This window comes from Amblyraja radiata, chromosome 9, assembly GCF_010909765.2.
Source record: "Amblyraja radiata isolate CabotCenter1 chromosome 9, sAmbRad1.1.pri, whole genome shotgun sequence".
NCBI classification, from domain to species: Eukaryota; Metazoa; Chordata; class Chondrichthyes; order Rajiformes; family Rajidae; genus Amblyraja; species Amblyraja radiata.
This window is the reverse complement of record NC_045964.1, coordinates 20,755,247-20,777,726: the sequence shown is the minus strand read 5'-3', so window position 1 is coordinate 20,777,726 and position 22,480 is coordinate 20,755,247. Positions and strand designations below refer to the sequence as shown.

The following is a 22,480-nucleotide window of genomic DNA, read 5'->3' as shown; positions in this document are numbered from 1 at the left end:
TCCAGTGTCTCACCTCCGTGGCACTGCAATGCCTGTCTATTTGGCATGCGTTAATGTGCTGACCCACAAGTGTGATCTCTGAGGCAACGCACTAGCCCAGCTGCTGTTGTGTTCCTGCACAAAGAACATTTCACTCTCCCTACACCAATACCACCCATCCATTCTTCCCGTTCCACATGTTCTTGTACAGTGCTGCTGAATCCTGCTTTGCCTGAATTCACCCACAGATTGCCTGCTACCAGTGGTGCACAATACCTGACCATGCATTAGAATATCTTCCCTACTCTCATATTGCCCGGAGAGTGCCCCTTTTGAGCCAGAACAGCACCCTGCATGCCAATGCTATACCCCCTGCTATGTGTGCCAGGATCGTACCATCTAGTGTCTATATCCCATGGGGCATCATATAGAGTCACAGTCGTACAGAGTGGAAACAGGCCCTTTGGCCCAACTTGCCCATGCTGACCAACATGCCCCATCTACACTAGTCCCACGTGCTTGCATTTGGCCCATATCCCTCTAAACATATAATGAAGAAGTGTCTCGACCCAAAACATCACCCATTCATTCTCTGTTTTGCTGAGTTACTCCAGCATTTTGTGTCTATCTTCAGTTTAAACCAGCATCTGCAGTTCCTTCCTACACATAAATTTGTCCAAATGTGTTTTAAATGTTGTGATAGCACCTGCCTCAACCACCTCCACAAGCAGCACATTCCATATACCTACCACCCTTTGTGCAAAAAAACTCAAATTTTAATTTTGAGTTTGTCAGTGGAGCACTCCCTACTATCCGTCTGTGGGTTCTATGTGATCGTCTATTGAGGTGCCTGACCAATGTGTCCTAGTGTCAGTATGCCCATGTAATGCCAGCATTGTCACTATGCCAGACAGTGCCCCGTTACCCATGTACCACAACAGCACCTCAACTATCTGTGTGCCAAAGCAGGACTCTGTGCACAGTTCATAAGTTATAGGAGCAGAATTAGGCCATTCGGCCCATGAAGTCTACTCCACCGTCTATATATCTCCCTCTCAACCCCATAACCCCTGACACCCGTACTAATCTAAACCCGAACTCTCAATCACCGCCTTAAAAATATCCATTGACTTGGCCACCCACAGTGGTTCATAACTGTGGATAATTCACCACAGTGCATTATCCCCACTGTCCATGTGCCACTCATATCAATTTAGACACCCCTCTCCCCTCAATGCCTGTGCCTCACCGCCCTTCTTCTGTTTGATGGACTGAAGCTCGTTACAACATTTTAAAGCAAAAAAGAATTGGCAAATAAGACTGTATGAGGTCAATGTTGGAGAAATGTCTCGTTTCCAAGTCAGAATGTTTTAATAAATATAATTCCTCTTTGCTATCATTGTTAACATCGCCCCGATGTTTTCTCCCAGCAGACGGTGCAATCAACACTAAATATTTTTTTTTGGTCCTGCCGTTTAGAATACACGTAAGAGGTTGGTTGTCGAGGTGAAATGTGCGCAAGAGGTGTTTTAAAAATGATCTGGAATACAGTCTGGGAAGTAGGCTCCAACACCATCTTCCTGTCAGAGCAGGTTCCCCTGATGTTACGCTCTTGGAGGTCACCCAGTTATCAGTCCAGACCATCGCACAATTAGCCTCTCACTGGGATTAGACTTGGTATCAGCCTGAGGCTGTCGAGGTTGTCACAGAAAGTCTACAAAAAACAGATATGAAAAACTGGAAAAGGGTCAGAGAAGGGTCCAGAGGCATGGTTAGACCCTGGTGTGCCTGCAGGTCCTGGCAGCTCCTGACGTGGTGGCTGAGGCCGAGGTGGACGGAGGCTCATCGTCCCCTGTGTCGCTCTGATCATCCTTGTTCAGTCCCTGGCTGCTGATGTGGCTCTGGAGGGCGGCAGGCGTCAGCCATTCCTTGGGGAGGCAACTCTGTAGGAAGGGTATACAGGAACTGAAGTAAGCCAGTCGATTCACCCAGCGAGGGATCTCCTTGCCGCAAAGGATCTAGTAAAGAAACAAATGCAGTCTGAGAGGAATTCCAAAGATAGATCAACTCCTCCAGTATAAAAGCAAAGGAACAATTCCTGAATGGTCCCGACCCGAAACATCGTCTGTATATTCGACGTGGAAAGGATGTTTCCATTAATGTTTTGTTTAGTTTATTGTCATGGTACAGTGTTATCCAGTCAGCGGAAAAACTACACATGATTAGGAAAGACTATACGTGCATGGGAGAGTTTAGGATAAGAGGGCACAGCATCAGAATAAAAGGTCATACCTTCAAAATGGAGATGAGGAGGAAAATCTTTAGCCAGAGGGTGGTGAACCTCTGGAATTCATTGCCACGGATGGCAGTGGAGGCCAAGTCATTGGTATTTTTAAGGGGGAGATCGATAGGTTCTTGATTAGGAAGGGAGTCAAAGGTTATGGGGAGAGGGCAGGAGAATGGAGTTTTGAGGGAAACATAGATCATCCATAATTGGATGTGGAGTAGACTCAATGGGGTAAATGGCCTAATACTGCTGCTTTGACATGGTCTAATTCTCTCCACAGATGATTCCTGACCCATGAGTTCCTCCAGCACTTTGTGTTTTGCTCAATTCTCCGAAATACGCTCAGGTTAAAAAAAAAAAGGTTTGTAGTGCAGGGTTTATGCTTCATTGCAATAAAAACAAATTTAAAAAATGTGCAGATGCTGTAAATCTGAAATGAATACAGGAAATGCTGGAAACGCTGCAAAATGAGACCTAGTTACATCTGGTGAAGGGGCTTTGATCTGACATTTTGCTACTAAGAAAGTATGCGGCAGTACAGTGCAAGGTAACCACATCATTAAATAAAAAATACATCAGAACTTTAACTCTACTCAGTTTATCATATATGTCGCCTTATCTGTTGAGGATTACTAGCAATTTTGTTTTTGTTTTTATTTATGAACTTACAACCATCTGATGTAAACCATTCATTACTTAGTAGTATAAGTTTAGTGTCTAGCGTTACTAATTAGTGTTATAGTGTCTAGTTTAGTTTAGCTTAGTTTAGTTTAGAGATACAGTGTAGAAACAAGCCCTTTGACCCACCGAGTCTGCGCTGAACAGCGATCCCCATTGCACACGCACACACTACATAATAGTGAGTTTTTTTTCTGTGGATTGGTTATTTCCTACTAACCAACTGTAGTGCTTGTTAGTAGTTGCTCCGCCTAATGTGCGATTCATAGTACCAAGAGCTTGCTTACGTAAGTCAGTCTGAGTAGCTGCTAGTTACTGTAATGTCCTGCAGACCGTTGCTATAAGTGGACTTTAATAAACATGTGTTGTATCTTGCTGTGTGTCCGACTTGATCATTACATGGTGTCAGAAGTGGGATACACAAAAACGTTTTTTCGACAAATCCAGTAAGCCACTTAAACCTCTCACCAGTGGATGGACAGGTGGTTCGCCTCCAGACCAGCAAGGGCTACGGCTGTCTGGGTCACATCCACAGCCCTGCCAAAGAACCTCGCTCCTACCTGGTTAATGCGGACGGAGCCATTTACAGACGCAACCGTCAACATCTCCTACCAGTGAAAGAACCGCATCCTGAGACTCCACATCCAGAGGTTTTGCATTTTGTATACCCACCCACCCACTCGACTCATTACATTTTCCTAAGCCATTTACCCTACAAACCTGTACATCTTTGAAGTGTGAGTGGAAAAGCCATGGTGTCACGGGGAAAATGTACAAAGTCTGTACAGACAGTACCAATAGACAGGATCGAACCCGGGTGTTTGGCACTGTAAGGCAGCAACACCACCATTGCGCCACTGTGCTGCCCTAAGGACTTAGACTGTCTAGGTCTTATAATTTTTGTCAGTTTCAATCCTAAATTAGAATTTCAATGCAAAATTAGAGCTCATGGTATTGGGGGTAGGGTATGGACATGGATAGAGAACTGGTCGGCTGACAGGAAGTAAAGAGTAGAAATTAACGGGTTCTCTTCAGAATAGCAGGCAGTGACTGGTGGGGTGCCGCAAGGCTCGGTGCGAGTAACGGTAGGTACTCGGGAAATCCGGTAAACTCGTGACGTTTTTTCAACACTATGAAAAATGTCCACGAGTAAAAAAATACTCGTGATGAAAAAAATTGTTACTTTTTACTCGTACGAGCCGCTATGAGACTTCCACGAACTCCTACGGACCCGCTCCGAGTTCGAATCAGGCGAAAACTCGGGAGAACTCTTGAATTACCTCGTACAGTGGGACAGGCCCTTAAGGCAGCAGCTCAAATGCTGCGCCACTGTGCCACCCTTTAAATGATCAGTGTAAAATTAGACTGTCTGCAAAGAGTTAATACCTGAAAAAAAATTTGAAGCATCTTACGTTTTAAGTAAAATCTTCCTATCAATGAATTCAAAATCTATGTCTAAAGATCTGATTTCAATCAGCAATAACAGATGAACAATAGTTGTTAAGCCCAGTTAAAATGATGAAGTTACAGAAACACAGGTGTACATGGGATCACTATGAAATGGATTCAGTATGTCCCATTCCCATTCTGTCTTGGACTTTAATGAAACTGCTAACAAATTGATGAAGTGGCTACAGGCTGTGATATATTACCCTGGGTAATCTTAACATATGCATCAAAGGTGTGCACTCCAGGTCTGTCAATGAGCATTGGTAATCTGGCACAGAGAAGAAGCTGCAGCAAAATGAGAAGGAATTTCTTTAGTCAGAGGGTGGTGAATCTGTGGAATGCATTGCCACAGATGGCTGTGGAGGGCACGTCAATGGATATTTTTAAGGCGGAGATTGAAAGATTCTTGATTAGTAAGGGTGTCAGGCGCTATGAGGTGAAGGCAGGAGAATGCGGTTGAGAGGAATAGATAGATCAGCTGTGATTGAATGGAAAAGTAGACTGATGGGCCAAATGGCTTAATTCTGCTCCTAGAACTTAATTTACAAATATTTGAAGACATGGGTTCGATCCTGACTATGGCTGTCTGTCTGTACAGCTGTCTGTCTCTCTGTGGCTGCGTGGGTTTTCTCTGGGTGCTCCAGTTATTCTCACATTCCAAAGATGCACAAGTCTGTAGCTTGGCTGTCAATTGGCTTCTATTAATTGTCCTTGCTGTGTAGGATAGTGCTAATGTACCAGGTCATCGCTGGTCAGCATGGACTCAGTTGGCCAAAGGGCCTATTTTCATGCTGTATCTCTAAAGTAAAGACTAAACCTATGAAGGCCACTTTTTTTTAGATGTGGAATTTAAGCACATGGTTCTGGGCAAGTGATTCGGAGCTCGAGCTGCAAGTTTGCTAACATAACTGTTATGGTAATGATTGCTGTGTCGATATGTATTCCTTCCTTCTAAAGGCATAATGTAGAGTCAGAGAATCAAACGGCAGAGAAACAGGCCCTTCGGCCCAACTCGTCCATGCCAACCAAGCCCCGTCTAAGCTAGTTCGATTTGCCTGCATTTAGCCCTTATCTCTAATCCTTCCATATACTTTTACCTGTCCAAATTTCTTTAAAATGTGGTTATTGTACATACTTCCTCTGACAGCTCAATCCATTTATCCATCACCCTCAGTGTCAAAATGTTGCCTCTTAGGTTTCTATTAAATCTTTCCATTCACCGTCAACGATGGCAGTCTCGCCAACATCCTGTCTGTCTTTTCGTCTTTTTTGTTATTTTTAGTGTGTTTTAAAAAGTATGCGTTAATGTCCTCTGGTTTGTTTTATGTGGGGGTGGGGGAGGGGGTCGGGGAAAACTTTATTCAATCTCTTTCCTTGCCGGAGGCAAATGTTTTCCGGATCGTATCTCCAGTCGTTCTGCGGCCTAACATCATGGAGTTGGCCGCCTTGCTCGAGACTAACTTTGAGCCCCACCGCGGGGCCGTGGACTTACCATCGGAGCCTGCGACCCCTTGCCTGGGATCGATGCTCCAGATTTCACCATCAAGGAGCTCACAGTCTCGGGTAGAGGCTGATGTCGGGAAGGTCCAAAGTCGCAGGAGGTTCGACCAGCCCCGACCCGGGGTCCGATCGTGCGGCGCTGGGAGCTGAGATCCCCCTGATGCGGGAGCCCGATCGCCCCGATGCGGGGGGCTCGACCGCCGGTTGCGGGAGCCAAGATCGCCCCAACAACGGAAGGTTCGAGTGCACCGATCGCGGGAGAACAAAGAAGGGAAGAAGATTTAACTTTTTTTGCCTTCCATCACAGTGAGGAATGTGGAGGAGTTGCTGTGGCGGATGTTCATGTTAAAAATTAAAACAATTATTTGGGTGCCTTGTTACTCTTTATTGGTATGACTGTATGGCAAATCAAATTCCTCGTATGTTGCAAAACATACTGAACTAATAAAGTACTATTATGAAATCTATGGCTAGTTCTTGATTCACCTACCCTGAGAAAAACACTCTGTATGTTTACTCTACCCATTCATGATTTTATACACTTCTATAAGTTCTCCCCTCATCCTCCTGCATCTAAAGTCCTAACCTGCCGAAGCTCTCTCTCTTCCTCGTGCACTGGTGTCCTGGCAACATCCTGGTTATTCTTCAATGCACTCTTTGCAGTTTAATGACATCTTTCCCAATGGAGGGTGACCAAAACTAAACATGATATTCCCCCAGCGTGCATGCCTTTAAGTGGCATCATACCCCAAATCTACCAACTGCAATGCCAACAGTGCCACCTCTCATCCCCCACCTACATGTTGTTCGACGTGGTACATGCAGACAAAGGCAACTTTTAAGTTGACACCATTCACAATGGAATTGAGATGAGAGTGAATTGAAGCAGTGCCAGATCAGAGCAGGCTTAGAGGGAGAGCGGAACTCCCATCCTCGTAGGTTGATGAAGTAAGGACACTGGTGAAGGCTGCAGGAGTTTGCCTGATAGAATATTCTGGCGTTTAGACAAATGAAGGAACTACTCTTTCTGTGGTTGGCATCAATTTGCCACTAGCTTTCAAAGTTTCAAAGGTTCAAAGATTCAAAGGTCTTTTATTGTCACGTGTACCAATTAAGGTGTAGTGATATTCGATTTACCAAACAGCCATACTTTGCTTTAGACTTCAGACTTTAGAGGTACAAAGCGGATACACCGAGTCCGTGCTGACCAGCGATCACCCCGTACACTAACACTATCCTACACACGAGAGACAATTTACAATTTTACCAAAACCAATTAACCTACAAACCTGTATGTCTCTGGAGTGTGGGAGGAAACCGGAGTATCCGGAGAAAACCCATACGGTCACAGGGAGAACGTAAAACTCCGTACAAACAGCACCTGTGGTCAGAATCGAACCCGGGTCTTTGGTGCTGCAAGGCAGCAACTCTACCGCTGCGCCACCGTGCTGCACCTCAGGGAACTCGGGCTCTGTAACATTTAATCTCTATTAAAAAAAGAAAAGGCCTATTTCCCTGTAGGATTTGTCAGCAGGGTATGAGAATGAATTGAAGTGCTACAAAATACTGAGGGGTAGGCCTGTTCAATAGATCCTCGATAACAATCAGCAAGGGAGCACCTCAAGGCTGCGTGCTCAGCCCCCTGCTGTACTCACTCTATACTCATGACTGCATAGCCGGACATAGTGCGAACTCCATCATCAAGTTCGCTGACAACACCACTGTTGTGGGATGTATCACTGATGGGGACGAGTCAAAGTATAGTAGTGAGATCGACCGATTGACCAAATGGTGCCAGCATAATAACCTGGCCCTCAACACCAGTAAAACAAAGGAACTGATTGTGAACTTTGGAAGGGGTAGGATGGGGACCCACAGCCCCGTTTATATCAATGGGTCGATGGTGGAAAGGGTCAAGAACTTCAAATTCCTGGTCGATCAAATTCTGAAGATCTCTCCTGGTCTGAGAACACTGATGCAATTATAAAGAAAGCACATCAGCGCCTGTACTTCCTGAGAAGATTACGGAGTCGGTATGTATGTCAAGGAGGACTCTCTCAAACTTCTACAGGTGCACAGTAGAGAGTACAGTTGCATCGTGGCTTGGTTCGGCAACCTGAGCATTCAGGAGCGGAAAAGGCTGCAAAAGGTCATAAACACTGCCCAGTCCATCACCAGTTCTGACCTCCCTACCATCGAGGGGATCTATCGCAGTTGCTGCCTCAAAAAGGCTGCCAACATCATCAAGGACCCACACCATCCTGGCCACACACTCATCTCTCCGCTGCCATCAGGTAGAAGGTAATCAGCAACATCCAGGTTCAGGAACAGCTTCTTCCCCACAGCCATCAGACTATTAAACACAACTTCAAACAAACTCTGAACTATAACAGCCTATTGCACTTTAAACAGATAGTTTATTTATGTGTGTATATATATATTCTATGGTACATGGACACATTGATCTGTTCTATATTTATGCTTACTATATTCTGTTGTGCTGCAGCTAGCAAGAATTTCATTGTCCTATCGGGGACACATGACAGTAAACTCTCTTGTCTTGTCTTGTAGAGCACTCTCCAGACAAATCCCTTTGCAAAACGGCAACTGCCCTTTGACATTCAATTTGTTATCATGCTTTATCTATTTGCTTGCACAGCCCATTAATTTTCACACTCCCTCTGTCAAGAGCATCCTTTCACTTTTCTCAGCCGCTTCCCACGGGGCTCTGTTTATAATTGCACTTGGGTCAGAAGCAGAATCTTGTTTCATTTAGCAGGAGCCTCGTAGTTTACATCTTGGCATTTGTCAAAGCCCAGTCTGCGTTTAAGTGCCTGCACAGATCATGCCACAGCAGTCTTAATGTTCTCATTATATCACCTCACAGGGCTGATGGGACAGTTTGGTCAATGTATATGTCCAGCCCTAACTAATTCCACAGATGAAGCTTAGGATAGGAATTTTATTGCCTACTTCCAGAGCTGCAGCCCATGCACCTGTTCTTGGGAGAAAAGTGGAGCTCAGGTGAACATTTTTGCTGCTTTGAGATCTGCAACGTGACAGATTTGATGTGGGGTGGCTAAAAGTTGTTTTGTATCTTGCACAGAGCAACAGATGGTATCATCCGTAAAAGCACAGCCAATATGAGAGCAGTGTGCTTGGTTCATTGCATGTTTTAATGAGTGTGCTTTATGGACGTACAAAGAGAGAGCAAAAATTGTTCTCCTCCATCTGTCTCCATCCACCTGCCACCCTTCACCTCTCCCACATTCACCAATCACTAACTGGCCCCTGTCCCACCACTCCCCCCTCACCTCTTTACACTGGCTATCGTCCTGCTCTATTCGCATTCAGGGTTTTGACCTGAAATGTGATAATGAGATGGAAGATTAGCCATGATTATATTGAACGGTGGACCAAATCGCCTCGGATAGATTTGAAATTAGCTCAACGGGTCAGGCAGCATCTCTGGAGAAAATTGGATAGTTGACGTTTCGGGTCGGGACCCTTCTACAGATTTCCAGTCTGAAGAAGGGTCTCGACCCGAAGCATCATCTATCCATTTTCTCCAGAGATGCTGCCTGACCTGTTGAGTTACTCCAGCAATTAGAGTCTATCTTTGGTATAACCCAGCATCTGCAATTCATTTTTATTACCAAATAATAATAATAATAATAATTACCTCGAGGAGGAGGAGGAGCCATCTTGGGGAACGGCTGCTAGCCAGCAGCCGTCCGTTTTAATTCGCTTTTTTAAAAAGTTTTTAGTGAGTCCTGTTTTTTGTCCGTTGGAGAAATGGACTTCTTAATGTGGGGGGTAGGGGTTAATTTTACTTCTAGGTCCCTACCTGGTCGGTGAGGCAGCTTTTTCTCCAGGCTGCCCGTCGACCCGTCCTCGTGGCCTACCAGCGGGCTTGGAGCGCCGTTTCCTGGCGGGGACCGCCCAGCACCTCGGCCTCGGTGGCGGCACAGCGCTGGAGCGCTATCGCGGAGCGGAGCGGGCGATGCCTTGCCTGGGTCGCCGCGCTGGATCGACGCGCTGGAGCTCCGGTGAGCTGTGACCGCCGAGATCAACACCTCCGGGCTGCGGGTCTGCGGAGCGGAGCGGGCGGCGCCGATTTCAACATCGGGAGCCTGGGAGCTCCAAACCGGCGCGGCCTTGTCGGCTTCGGAAGCCGCGGTCTCCAGCTAGATAGCGGCCGTTCCAGGTGGCCCAGCCGCTGAGAGGACTCTCCCGACGCCGGGGCAAGACCACCCAGTGAGAACGGCCAGGAACATCGGGCCTCCGTAGAGGCAATTGCGGTGGCCTCAATAGGCCTGACTTTGGGGTGAACTTGGGATAGGGACTGGACATTGTGCCTTCCTCCACAGTGGTATCCATTGTGGGGGGATGATTTTTTGTCTGTAAGGTAATCCTGTTAGTCTTTGTCCAAGATGGCTGCCGTGAAGGGAGAGTGGACGCTGGCGCGCTTTAGCCGCCGCTGCTCTCTCTTCACATTGTATTTTTGATTTTTGTTTTTGGACTGAACTCTGTTTTTAATTTGTGTTTCTGTGATGTCTTTATTATTTATTTTATTCTGATTATATGTTTATATTCCTGTTAACCTATGTAAGGTGTCCTTGAGATGTCTGAAAGGCACCCAATAAATAAAATGTATTATTATTATTATTATTATTAAATTGCCTAATTCTCCTCCAATTTTTCTGTTTTTATTTTTTTAATTTCTAAGTCAGTTTCTGTCTTTGTTAAATTATTTGGCCAAAATATCCTGCCATGTGGGGCCAGAGTGGCAAGAACCCCTGCATTTAGCTGGGGAGCAAATGAAAGACCAGGTTGCACTGGCCCTGGGACCCCTCGTACCTACGCCCGTGACTCAGTTAAGTCCCACACTGGCACAGCTCCACATACAGTACGTCCAGAATGGCCGCACTCTGGCATTACCCTTTGGAATCATCCATCACGGACAATATGATTCAGTCCATAAACTCTTTATTAGACAAATTAGATAATAAAACACATCCCTTTACATGCTGTTTACTTACTAATGAGAAGCCAGGGCATTAGTAAAGACTTTGTGTCTATCCTCCTGGGATTTCCATAACAGAGGCACTGCCGTAGATAATTTATTCTGCATTCTTACTGATGATAAATGATGACTGCTTCAGAATTAACTACACTGCAATGGGAGCCTCCAAAGTTCAGATGCTCATGGAAGTTTGATTGTGTAATGCAGCATAATATGTGAGTGGGAGTATTTGATATTAATGAAGTCTTCTGAGATACTTCTTAAACTTGGTCACAGAATCAGGATTTGAGGTACAACCTACGCCTGACCTCCTGATGATATGGCAATGGAGGAGTTTCTATCTTTGGCTCCATATAATGTAAGCAGAGTAGGGGTGGGAGTACAAGATAGAAAAGCAGTGGTAATCAGCTTTCCCTTGTTCCAACTGCAGAGTGGAAGACAGGAGAGTGGAGGTGGGATGCAGGAGGAGAATCCAACTAGCCCGGAAGTGAGTTAGTTGAAAGAAGCCAAGTGTCGCAGGGGCAATAGGCAGCTGCGGGGCAAGTGTACATTAAGGGTCCAAAAAAGGTGTTCCCAGATAGCAGGATTTGGGTAAAAATAAAGAACTGCATATGCTGGTTTATACCAAAAGTAGATACCAATCGCTGGAGTAGCTCGGCGGGTTAGAAATCCCTGAAGAAAAAGGATAAGTAATGTTTTGAGTCGGGATCCTTCTTCAGACTGGGTCAGTCCTTCTCCTCCAGAGATGCTGCCTGGCCTGCTAAGTTACTCAGCACTTTGTGTGTATCCAAAGTAGGAATTGATGTAGCTATATTGCAGAAACCAGCGACTGGCTAGCACACAGAAGCTAGCTGCAGAAAAGGATTAGAGGATTAATTTTTTGGTAACAGCTGAGAAATTTGCATGGAACACATTTATATATCTCATAACTGAGATTTACATCTGAGGTTTGCTTATAAGGTCATAAGGTCATAAGGTCGTAAGGAATAGGAGTAGAATTGGCCCCATAGTAGAAGCGTCCATGTTGCGGGGCTGGAAACTGGAAGTATCCTGAGCTAATTCACCTACCACCATCATCTATTGCGACAAGTGATGGCTTGCCGTCATAGAGTCATGGAATCATACAACATAGAAACAGGCCCTTCGGCCCAGCCTGCCCAAGGTGCCCCATCGACACTAGCCCCACCTGCCCGTTTGGCCCATATCCCTCTAAACCTTTCCAATCCATGTAGCTGTCCAAATGTCTTTTTAAATGTTCTTATAGTTTATGTTTCAATTATCTCCTCTGGCAACTCATTCCATATACCCATGGCCCTCAGATTCCTATTAAATCATTTTTTTAAATCTTAAATCTTTAAACTTTCCAGTCAGGATGGTTGGCATATGTTGTATGAACTCAGTTGCCTGGGGTCACTTCCCATAATGGCAAAGGTAAGTGTTTTGTTTATTTTCCTTTATTTTAGTTCAGTTTAAAGATACAGCGCGGAAACCGGCCCTTCGGCCCACTGAGCCTGCGCCGACCAGCAATCCCCGTACACTAGCACTATCCTACACACTAGAGACAACTTGCCATTTACAGAAGCCAATTAACCTACAAACCTGGATGTTTTTGGTGTGCGGGAGGAAACCGGAGCACCCGGAGAAAACACACAGGGTCATGGGGAAAACGTACAAACTCCGTACAGGAAGCACCCGTAGTCAGGATCGAACCCGGGTCTCTGGCGCTGTAAGGCAACAACTCTACTGCTGCGCCACCGTGCCGCCCAGAGGAAACTTAATCTATAATTAATTTCCACTAGATTCAGGAGTTTGTAAGTAATAATTTTATCTTTTTAATCCATTTTTATTCTGGTACATTACTTAAATTGAATTTAACTGTTTTCAGATGTCCCTGATTACTGGAGACATTGTAAACTGTTCAAAGGCCTTCGAGGGCAATGAAATGGGATCACAAACAGGACCTTGGATCCACAGCCTGAGGCCTAGTCATCAACCGCAGCCTCTCCACACAACGGGACACACATGGCAGTCAAATCTCTATCTCTATTAATCCCACAGCACTGCAACAAGTTAGTGAAGCCATAAGGTACATACGGTGGCTGCTGGAAGAGACAAATATGAATAATCACAAATGGCCAGACATTTTATAGGAAAGATAAAGTCAAGCTTGAAAGGGTTCAGAATAGATTTACAAGGATGTTGCCAGGACTAGAGGTTGTGTGCTATAGGGAGAGGTTAAGTAGGCTGGGTCTCTATTTCCTGGAGCGTAGGAGGATGAGGGGTGATCTTATAGAGGTGTACAAAATCATGAGAGGAATAGATCGGGTAGATGCACAGAGTCTTTTACCCAGAGTAGGGGAATCGATGGTCCAGAGGACACAAGTTCAAGGTGAAGGGGAAAAGATTTAATAGGAATCCGAGGGGTAACCTTTTCACACAGAGGGTGGTGGGTGTATGGAACAAGCTGCCAGAGGAGGTAGTTGAGGCTGGGGCTATCCCATCGTTTAACAAACAGTTGGACAGGTACATGGATAGGACAGGTTTGGAGGGTTATGGACCAAGCGCAGGCAAGTGGGACTAGTGTAGCTGGGTCATTGTTGGCCAGTGTGGGCGAGTTGGGCCGAAGGGCCTGTTTCCACACCGTATCACTCTAGGACTCTATGACATGAGAAAAAATAACCGGATAAAAAATGTTAACCATGTTTCCTGCAATTCATGATGTTATTCCGTGTTGAGTTCTCCATGTATAACACGATAGACTGCCATTCATAGACTACAGCTCTGCCCTTAACACCATTATCCCATCCAAGCTCATCACCAAACTCACGGGACTTGAAGTCAGCACTTATCTCTGCAACTGGATCCTCGACTTCCTGTCCAACAAACCTCAATCAGTGAGGATATGGGACAAATCATCCTCTATGATAATCCTCAACACTGCAAACTCAAAAACATCTGAAAAGTCCAAGGGATTGATTCGGTTTTGGGCAGTCAATGCATTTTCAGTTACAAAGTAACTGATTATTCAAGAAACTGTATACAGACCTCAGTCCTCCTATCAGCCCTTCCAAGCTTGTTACCAAGGCTGCAGCCACTTTTGAATATCTAAAGGGGCTGCTCCTTGCCTTCTGGCTGCATTTTTCATCCACCATCCTCATCTTTGGACACCTTGTGCGTAGGGGAGAGTGTAGGGCGCCAGACGGTGGAGGGCTCTACCCGAGCCAGCTGCCTGCCCCTTTTCTGGGGTTACGTCCGTGCCTGGGTGGGATTAGAAAGGGAATACACCCTGTCTGCGGGCACCCTGAGGGAATTCCGGGACCGCTGGGCTCCGCAGGGTGTTGAATGTATCCTCAATAAGGATTGTATCATAGTTGTATAGTAGTTTATTATGGATACATGTTTGTATTGTATTATGGTGGTGGGTTATGGCTTGTTTTATTGTAGTGTAATATTATTTTTAATAATTTAATAAATTTAAAAAAAAAAAAGCTTGTTACCAACCTCAGGTAACTCGGTCTCTGCACCCCTCCTTGCAACTGGATCCTCGACTTAATCGTCAACAAAATACGAGTGGTATGAATTGACAACATAACCATCTGTACAGGAGCATCTCAAGGCTGGGTGCTCAGTCCCCTGCTCTACTCACTCTATACCCATGACTGTGTACATTTACCGATGACACCACCCGCTCGCTGTTGGACGAATTATGGATAATGAGGAGTCAGAGTGCAGGAGAAAGATCAATCATCTGATTGAATGATAACAGAATGTCACCTTGCTTTCAACACCTGTCAAACCTAACAGCACATTGTTGAGTTTAAAAGAGAAAGCCCGAGAATCCATATAGCTGTGTTTATGGAGAGAGTCAACAACTTCAAATTCCTGGATGTGCATATCTCTGAAGATCTGTCCTGGACCCAACACATTAATGCAATCGTAAAGAAAACCCATTAATGCTTCTACTTCCGAAGAAGATTGAAGAGTTTCGGTATGTCGAATACTCTCTTGAACTTCTACAAGTGGACAGTAGAGACCATTTTGACTGGTTGCACCTTGACCTGAATCGGCAACTCAAATGCCCAGAAATTGAGGAGATTACAAAAAGTGGTGAACACTGCCCAGTCCATCATGGGCACTGACCCCCCCCCCCCCCCTCCCACCTTCAAAGGGAACTTTAGGAGGCAGTGCCTCAAAAAGGCAGCCAGCATCGTCAAGGACCCACACCGCCCTGGCCACACACTCATTTCACTCCTGCCATCAGGAAGAAGGCACAGGAGTCTGAAAACCGTAATATACAGGTTCGGGAACAGCTTCTTCCCAACAGCCACCAGGCTATTAAAAACTATGAACTCCAAAATTCGACTCCAAACTACAAACCGCCTTGCCTGCACTAGGGACTTCGGGCCTTGTTTTATTTTGCACTATATACAATACAATACCATTTATTTGTCATTTGAACCTCACATGAGGTTCAAACGAAATTTGGTTTCTGCAGCCATAAAAGAAAAGAACCAAGACACACACCAACACAATTTACACAAACATCCATCACAGTGAATCTACTCCTCACTGTGATGGAAGGCAAAGTCTTGTCTCTCCCCTGCTCTCCATTCTTCTCCCGATGTCAAAGTCAAAGCCCCCGGCGGGCGCTAGCAAGTCCGCGGCCATTTAAAGCCACGCCGGGCGATGTAAGGCCCTGCTCCGGGTATTGATGTTGGAGCCCCCGGCAGGCGCTAGCAAGTCCGCGGCAATTTAAAGCCGCCCCGGGCGATGTAAGGCCCCGCTCCGGGTCACTTTCAAACCCGCAATTCGAGCGGGAGAAGTCGCCGTTGCTGGTGCCCCGGAGTCGGGTCGCAGCCGCGCGCCACCACAGCTCTCCACGCTCCGAAGCTGGCCAGCTCCACGATGGTAGGTCCGCAGCTCCGCAGGCTCCGTGACTTGAGCCCCAAGGTCGTTCCGGTTGGAGGCCGCTCCACGGTGCTAGGCCCCAACGACAACGGAGCCCCGACAGAGAAAAGGTCGGGTCTCCATGCAGGGAAGAGATTTAAAAGTTTCCCCCACCCACCCCCCACACATACACATTTAAAAGCCCACTACAAACTACACCCTCAACGGGACAAAAAACCCCAAAAAAACACAGACAGACTGCAGAGGGCGCTGCGACGTTGGTCGCCGCCACCCACCCTATATATTAGATTAATAATAATTTATTTAAATTGTTATTTTATTTTTTAATTTATTACGTAATCTATTGAGTATTGTGTTTGGAAACCTGTTGTGCTGCCGCAACTAAGAATGTCATTGTTCCATTTAGGTACATATGACAATTAAACACTTGACCCTGGAATAAATTACGGACCAGCTCCTCTCTAACAAGGCACTCACTTTATATATGTTTTACATTGTTTAAACAGTGAGAAGTTGCTGAAGGTGAGGAAGTAATCAGGAGCAAGGAATGGATGATTTACAGGAAATTATAGCTAAAACCCTTGGAAACACGAGGATAGTGATAAAGAATCTGCTTCTTCTAACAGATGGAAGTACGGAATTATATGGTTACGTATAGGATGGTGAGATTATGTATATTCCATTCAATAGGATGTAACTTCTGATTACATGCTCATCGGAAAGATTACATGCTCGCGGTCTGCAGAGCTCCAGCTGGTGCGGCGTCTACAGCCCGGGATCCCTCGTGGGGGACCCGGGGGAAGAAGAAGCCACCACTACCGGCCCGCGGCCAACTTCTACCGCGGGGCCGGCATGGACTCACCATCACCCCTGGAGGGGAGCTTCGACCGCCGGCCCTGCAGTCTACGGAGCTTCTGGCTGCGGCGGAGACTTTAAATCTCGACCGCCGGCCTGCGGCCTACACCATCTTAAAGCCGCGGTCTCCGGTGAGGAAGAGCCGTTCCTGGACTGACTCTGGACTCTGGTCCTGTCCACGGGGGGGAAATGGAGGAGGACTGGCCAAATGTTGTGCCTTCCACCACAGTGATGAATGCTGTGGTGGATGTTTGTGTTACATTTTTATTGTGGTTGTGTGTTCTTTATTATTGTACTGCTGCTGACAACCCAAATTCCACCGACCCTGGTTGTGTGGCAATAAATTATATCTATCTATCTATCTATCTATCTATCTATCTATCTATCTATCTATCTATCTATCTATCTATCTATCTATCTATCTATCTATCTATCTATCTATCTATCTATCTATCTATCTATCTATCTATCTATCTATCTATCTATCTATCTATCTATCTATCTATCTATCTATCTATCTATCTATCTATCTATCTATCTCAGGAAGGTGAGTACACAAAGAGAAATTCAGCCAAGATGTGACATGGGTCCACGTCTTTTTCTCTTCCTCAATACTTAGAGAATTATCTTACATAGAATAATACCTTTGGCATCGGGGAATACTACAGGACAAATTGGAACATACTGCAAAACACATTAATTTTAAAGTAAAGTTAAGTTAATCCATTTGAAAAGCATTTCAAGAAGCTCTTTTTTTAATTAATCTGTGTGTGTGTTCAGTTACCATGTAGGATTTTTAGAGTGCATTAATCAAAACACGTATTCTCTTAAAATAAATCCACTTTCTACGGGTCCTCTGGTTTTCTCCCACACTCAAAATATATACAGGCTTGTAGGTTAATTGGCTTCGGTAATAATAATTGTAAATTATCCCTAGTGTGTAGGGTAGTGTTAATTTGCAGGGATCGCTGGTCGGCGCAGACTCGGTGGGCCGAAGGGCCTTTTTCCATGCTGTATCTCAAAACTAAACTAGACTAAATTAATGTGTGCATGTGTGTGTGTGTGTACTGTATGTGTGTGTGAATGTGTGTGTGCATGTGTGTGTGAGTCTGCCTGTACGTTTGTGCATGAGGAGGTTTGTGTGATGGTGTGTGTGTGCATGTCTGTGTGTGTGTGAGTGAGTGTGTGTGTGAGAATGTCTGTTTATGTGTGCAAGAGGATGTATGTGTGTCTGAGGGTATGTGTCTGTGTGTGTGCGTGTGCGTGTGTGTGTGTGCCTGTGTGTGTGTGTGTGTGAGAGCGTGTGTACATATGCACAACTTAGGATTGTTAAAGTACATTCATTATAACGCATGTTCTCCTACCTCTGCCAGACCTGCAGAGAAGTGGTTGCAGTTCTTGTGCATGAGATGGTAGGCATTGCCCTTGAACTCCTTCCCAAGCTCCTCGATAATTTTGTCGACATCTTCCTCGGTGAAGTCTGTGGTGCCGAGAGCGATGGCCTCTCTGAATAAACACAACAGGTTTCATTCATGTAACAGGGTTACAGCAGCACATAGAGATGTCCCATGACAATGGTCACAGTCAGAGGATGTGCAGATCATCTCTTTAAGGACACAGATGAACAGCAAGAGATCAGCACAATTTCTGTATTTGCCACACAACATTTTGAATTTTTTAGTAGTTTTAAGAGACGATTCTGGTAATCAGTAATGTGTTAATTTTTAACCATGCAGCCCTTCACCAAAAAAACACAACTTTTAATTTGTATATTTGAGAAGTTGGGTGTGTATGAAAAGATTTTCTGGTTTCATTTAGTTTAGTTTAGTTTATTATTGCCATGTGTACTGAGGTACAGTGAAAAGCTTTGGCTTGCGTGTTACCCATTCAGTGAAAATAGTATGCAAGGGCGGCATGGTGGCATAGCGGTAGAGTTGCTGCCTTACAGCGCCCGACACGCAGGTACAATCGTGGCTATGGGTGCTGTCTATATGGAGTTTGTACGTCTCCCTGTGACTGTGGGTTTTCTACGGGTCCTTCTGCTTCCCCCCACACTACAAAGACGAGCAGGTTTTTAGGTTAGATAGACAAAAATGCTGGAGAAACTCAGCGGGTGCAGCAGCATCTATGGAGCGAAGGAAATAGGCAACGTTTCAGGCCGAAACCCTTCTTCAGACTGATGTGAGGGTGGGGGGCGGGAAGAAGAAAGGAAGAGGAGGAGCCAGAGGGCTGAGGGAGAGCTCCAAATACAAGGCTTAGTTATGGGCACGCGGATGGGCCCTAGCTATGCCTGCCTCTTTGTAGGGTACGTCGAACAATCCTTGTTCGTGACATACCAGGGCCCCATCCATGACCTCTACCTCCGCTACATCGACGACTGCATTGGTGCTACCTCCTGCACCCACACACAACTCACTGATCATCCATTTCACCACTAACTTCCATCCGGCACTCAAACACACCTGGACCATTTCCGACACTTCCCTACCATTTCTTGACCTCACTATCTCCATCGCAGGTGATAGACTTCTGACCGACATCCACTATAAACCTACTGACTCCCATGGCTATCTGGACTACACTTTTTCCTACCCTGCTTCCTGTAAGGACTTCATCCCAATTCCTCCGTCTACGCCGCATCTGCTCCCATGATGAGGTGTTCCACGCCAGGGCATCGGAGATGTCCTAATTCTTCAGGGAACAGGGGTTCCCCTCTCCTACCATAGATGAGGCTCTCACCAGGGTTTATTCCATACCCCGCAACACTGCTCTCTCTCCCCATCCCCCCACTCATAACAAGGGCAGAGTCCCCCTAGTCCTCAACTTCCACTCCACCAGCCATCATGTACAACAAATAATCCTCCATCATTTTTGCCACCTCCAACGTGACCCCACCACCAGCCACATCTTCCCATCTGCTCCTCCGTCTGCTTTCCGCAGAGACCGCTCCCTCCGTAACTCCCTGGTCAATTCGTCCCTTCACACCCAAACCACCCCCTCCCCTGGCAATTTCCCTTGCAACCGCAGGAAATGCTACACTTGTCGCTTCACCTCCCCCCTTGACTCCATTCAAGGACCCAAGCAGTCTTTCCAGGTGCGGCAGAGATTCACCTGCACCTCCTCCAACCTCATCTGTTGCATCCGCTGTTCTAGATGTCAGCTTCTCTACATCAGTGAGACCAAGCGTAGGCTTGGCGATCGCTTCGCCGAACACCTTCACTCGGTTCGCAATAACCAACCTGATCTTCCCGGTGGCTCAGCACTTCAACTCCCCTCCCATTCCGAATCCGACCTTTCTGTCCTGGGTCTCCTCCATGGCCAGAGTGAGGACCACCAGAAATTGGAGGAGCAGCACCTCATATTTCGCTTGGGCAGTTTGTACCCCAGCGGTATGAACATTGACTTCTCTAATTTCAGATAGTCCCAACTATCTCCTCCCCTTCTCAGCTCTCCCTCAGCCCTCTGGCTCCTCCTCTTCCTTTCTTCTTCCCGCCCCCCCTCCACCCTCACATCAGTCTGAAGAAGGGTTTCGCCCCGAAACGTTGCCTATTTCTTTTGCTCCATAGATGCTGCTGCACCCACTGAGTTTCTCCAGCATTTATGTAATCTTTGATTTTCCAGCATCTGCAGTTCCTTCTTAAAGGTTTTTAGGTTAATTGGCATTGGTTACATTGTAAATATTCCCTATTGTGTAGGATAGTGTTGGTGTATTCATTTGTCATTGCAGACTCGGTGGGCCGAAGTGCCTGTTTCCACGCTGTATTACTAATGTCTAAAGATTACAATCTCTATTTCTGGTGACCTGAAACATCACTCCAGAGATGTTGCCTGACCTGTTGAATTACTCCAGCACTCGGTGTCCTTTTAAACCAGCACCTGCAGTTCCTTGGTTCTATATTCAAGATTCGGTTGAATATTTATAGAACAGTGGTCCAGTCCCAAGTGAAGTATAGTGTTCAATTCTGATTGTCACATTATAGGAAGGATGTAAATGCAGTAGAGAGAGAATTGTGAATTGACAGATATTGGATTGACAGGAGAGTTTGAGACTGTTTTCTTTGTGCGAAGAGAAACAGAACAGATTTGATTAAGGTGATGATGAGGGGAAGTAAGTTAAACGAGTCATAGGTCCACTGTAAAATTGTGGCTTTTTACTGTAAATTCCAATGGCAGGTTTACTTTGCAAGATCTCCAATATTGATTTTGCAAATCTTTATAAAGTTCATTTTTGTTTGAGCATGATTATTAGGGGCTCTAATGGCGCAGCAGTTATGTGCTGCATGCTCCTGAATAACCAAGTGTAAATATGAGGCCAGCACCCGGGGAATGAAAAAAACTAACAGCCATTGTAAATAAAGAGCAGCCGGCAGTGAATGGAACTTTATTATAGACAGTATATGAGGAGTTCCGCTGAGCAATACCTTCAGCTAAATTTGGTTTGGAAATTACATTTGCATTCATGTCAATTATTATCTGCACACATTAAAGTTAATTCTGGTAACCTGTAAATGTTTCTATTTGAACAACACATAAATAATCAAGACAATCATGTTCAGAATGGGGAATGTTTCTGCAGGATTCCGCCATTTTATTAAAAGACACTTGAATGGGTTTATTGATTGTTAAACGCTGACCTATAATCTTGTTTCGTTTATATGTACACCAGAGTAAAGAGCATTGGCACCCAGTCATGAGGCAGCTTTCATATATTACCATCTGATCGCTGTTTCAACCCGGACATTTTATCGGGATGCATCGTAGCATGGTTTGGGAACAGCTCAAATTGTGGACGTAGACCAGACCATCACACTAACTAACCTCCCTGCCATTTGACCATTTACACCTCACGCTGCCGCGGCAAGGCCACCAGCATAATCAGGGACGAGTTGCACCCTGGCCATTCCCTCTTCTCCCCTCTCCCATCAAGGCAAGAGGTACAGAAGTGTGAAAACACATACCGCCAGATTCATGGACAGTTTCATCCCAGCTGTCATCATGCAACCAAACCATCCTATCAACAACTAGAGTGTGGTACTGAGCTGCATCTACCTCATTAGAGATCCTCGGACTATCTTTAATCAGACTTTACATTATATGTTATATGCACTATACATATTCCTTTTATTCTGTATGTACACTGTGGACAGATCGATTGTAATCATATATAGTCCTTCTGCTGACTGGATAGCACACAACAAAAAGCTTTTCACGGTACCTCGGTACACGTTACAATAAACTAAACTAAACTGGATGCTCGGGTGAATGGAAGTCCCTTTGCTCTGTCTCAACCAGCGTACTGCATTTCTGCTTCATGATGCAGCAGATGAAATTGTCATATCAAAATGGCAGGCGAACCGTGCTACTGATGTTGCCATTTGACCTCAAAAATGCTGGATTGTAACCAAACCATGCAATATAAATCAGAATTGTAATCAATCCCCTTCCCACAAACAGGTCACACACCAAAAACAACTAATCTAAAGTTAGAACTTCAAGGCCATATGATTATTGCTGTAATAGGAAAGCATTAGAGGGATATAGGCCAAACGTGGGCAAATGAGACTCGCTTAGATGAGCATCTTGGTTGGCATTGACGAGTTGGGCAGAAGAGCTTTCACGGTTTCCACAGTGTATGACTCTCGTAGTGCAATTAACATAACTTAACCACAAGCAGCCTCTCCCAGAAGCTTTGCATGTACACAGCTTTATATGCTGCAGTTAAAAGAAGGAATTGTTGTAACGGAGCTTCCTTCTGAAGGAGAATGACAACCCAAAACATCATCTGTCCATTTCCCTCG

The 22,480-nt window shown here is 45.5% G+C and overlaps 1 protein-coding gene across 1 annotated transcript in view; it reads right to left on the bottom strand.

Moving 5' to 3' along the window:
- Positions 1-1,331: 1,331 nt before the first annotated feature.
- The window catches only part of LOC116976848 (deubiquitinase DESI2-like), a 127,075-nt gene continuing 105,926 nt past the window's right edge, over positions 1,332-22,480 (bottom strand). The window contains exons 4-5 of the mRNA XM_033026831.1: positions 18,047-18,188; positions 1,332-1,997 (exon numbers count right to left, since the gene is read on the bottom strand). Coding sequence (XP_032882722.1) covers positions 1,752-1,997; positions 18,047-18,188 — 388 coding nt within the window. The 3' untranslated portion in view covers positions 1,332-1,751. The remainder of the gene's footprint in view (positions 1,998-18,046; positions 18,189-22,480) is intronic.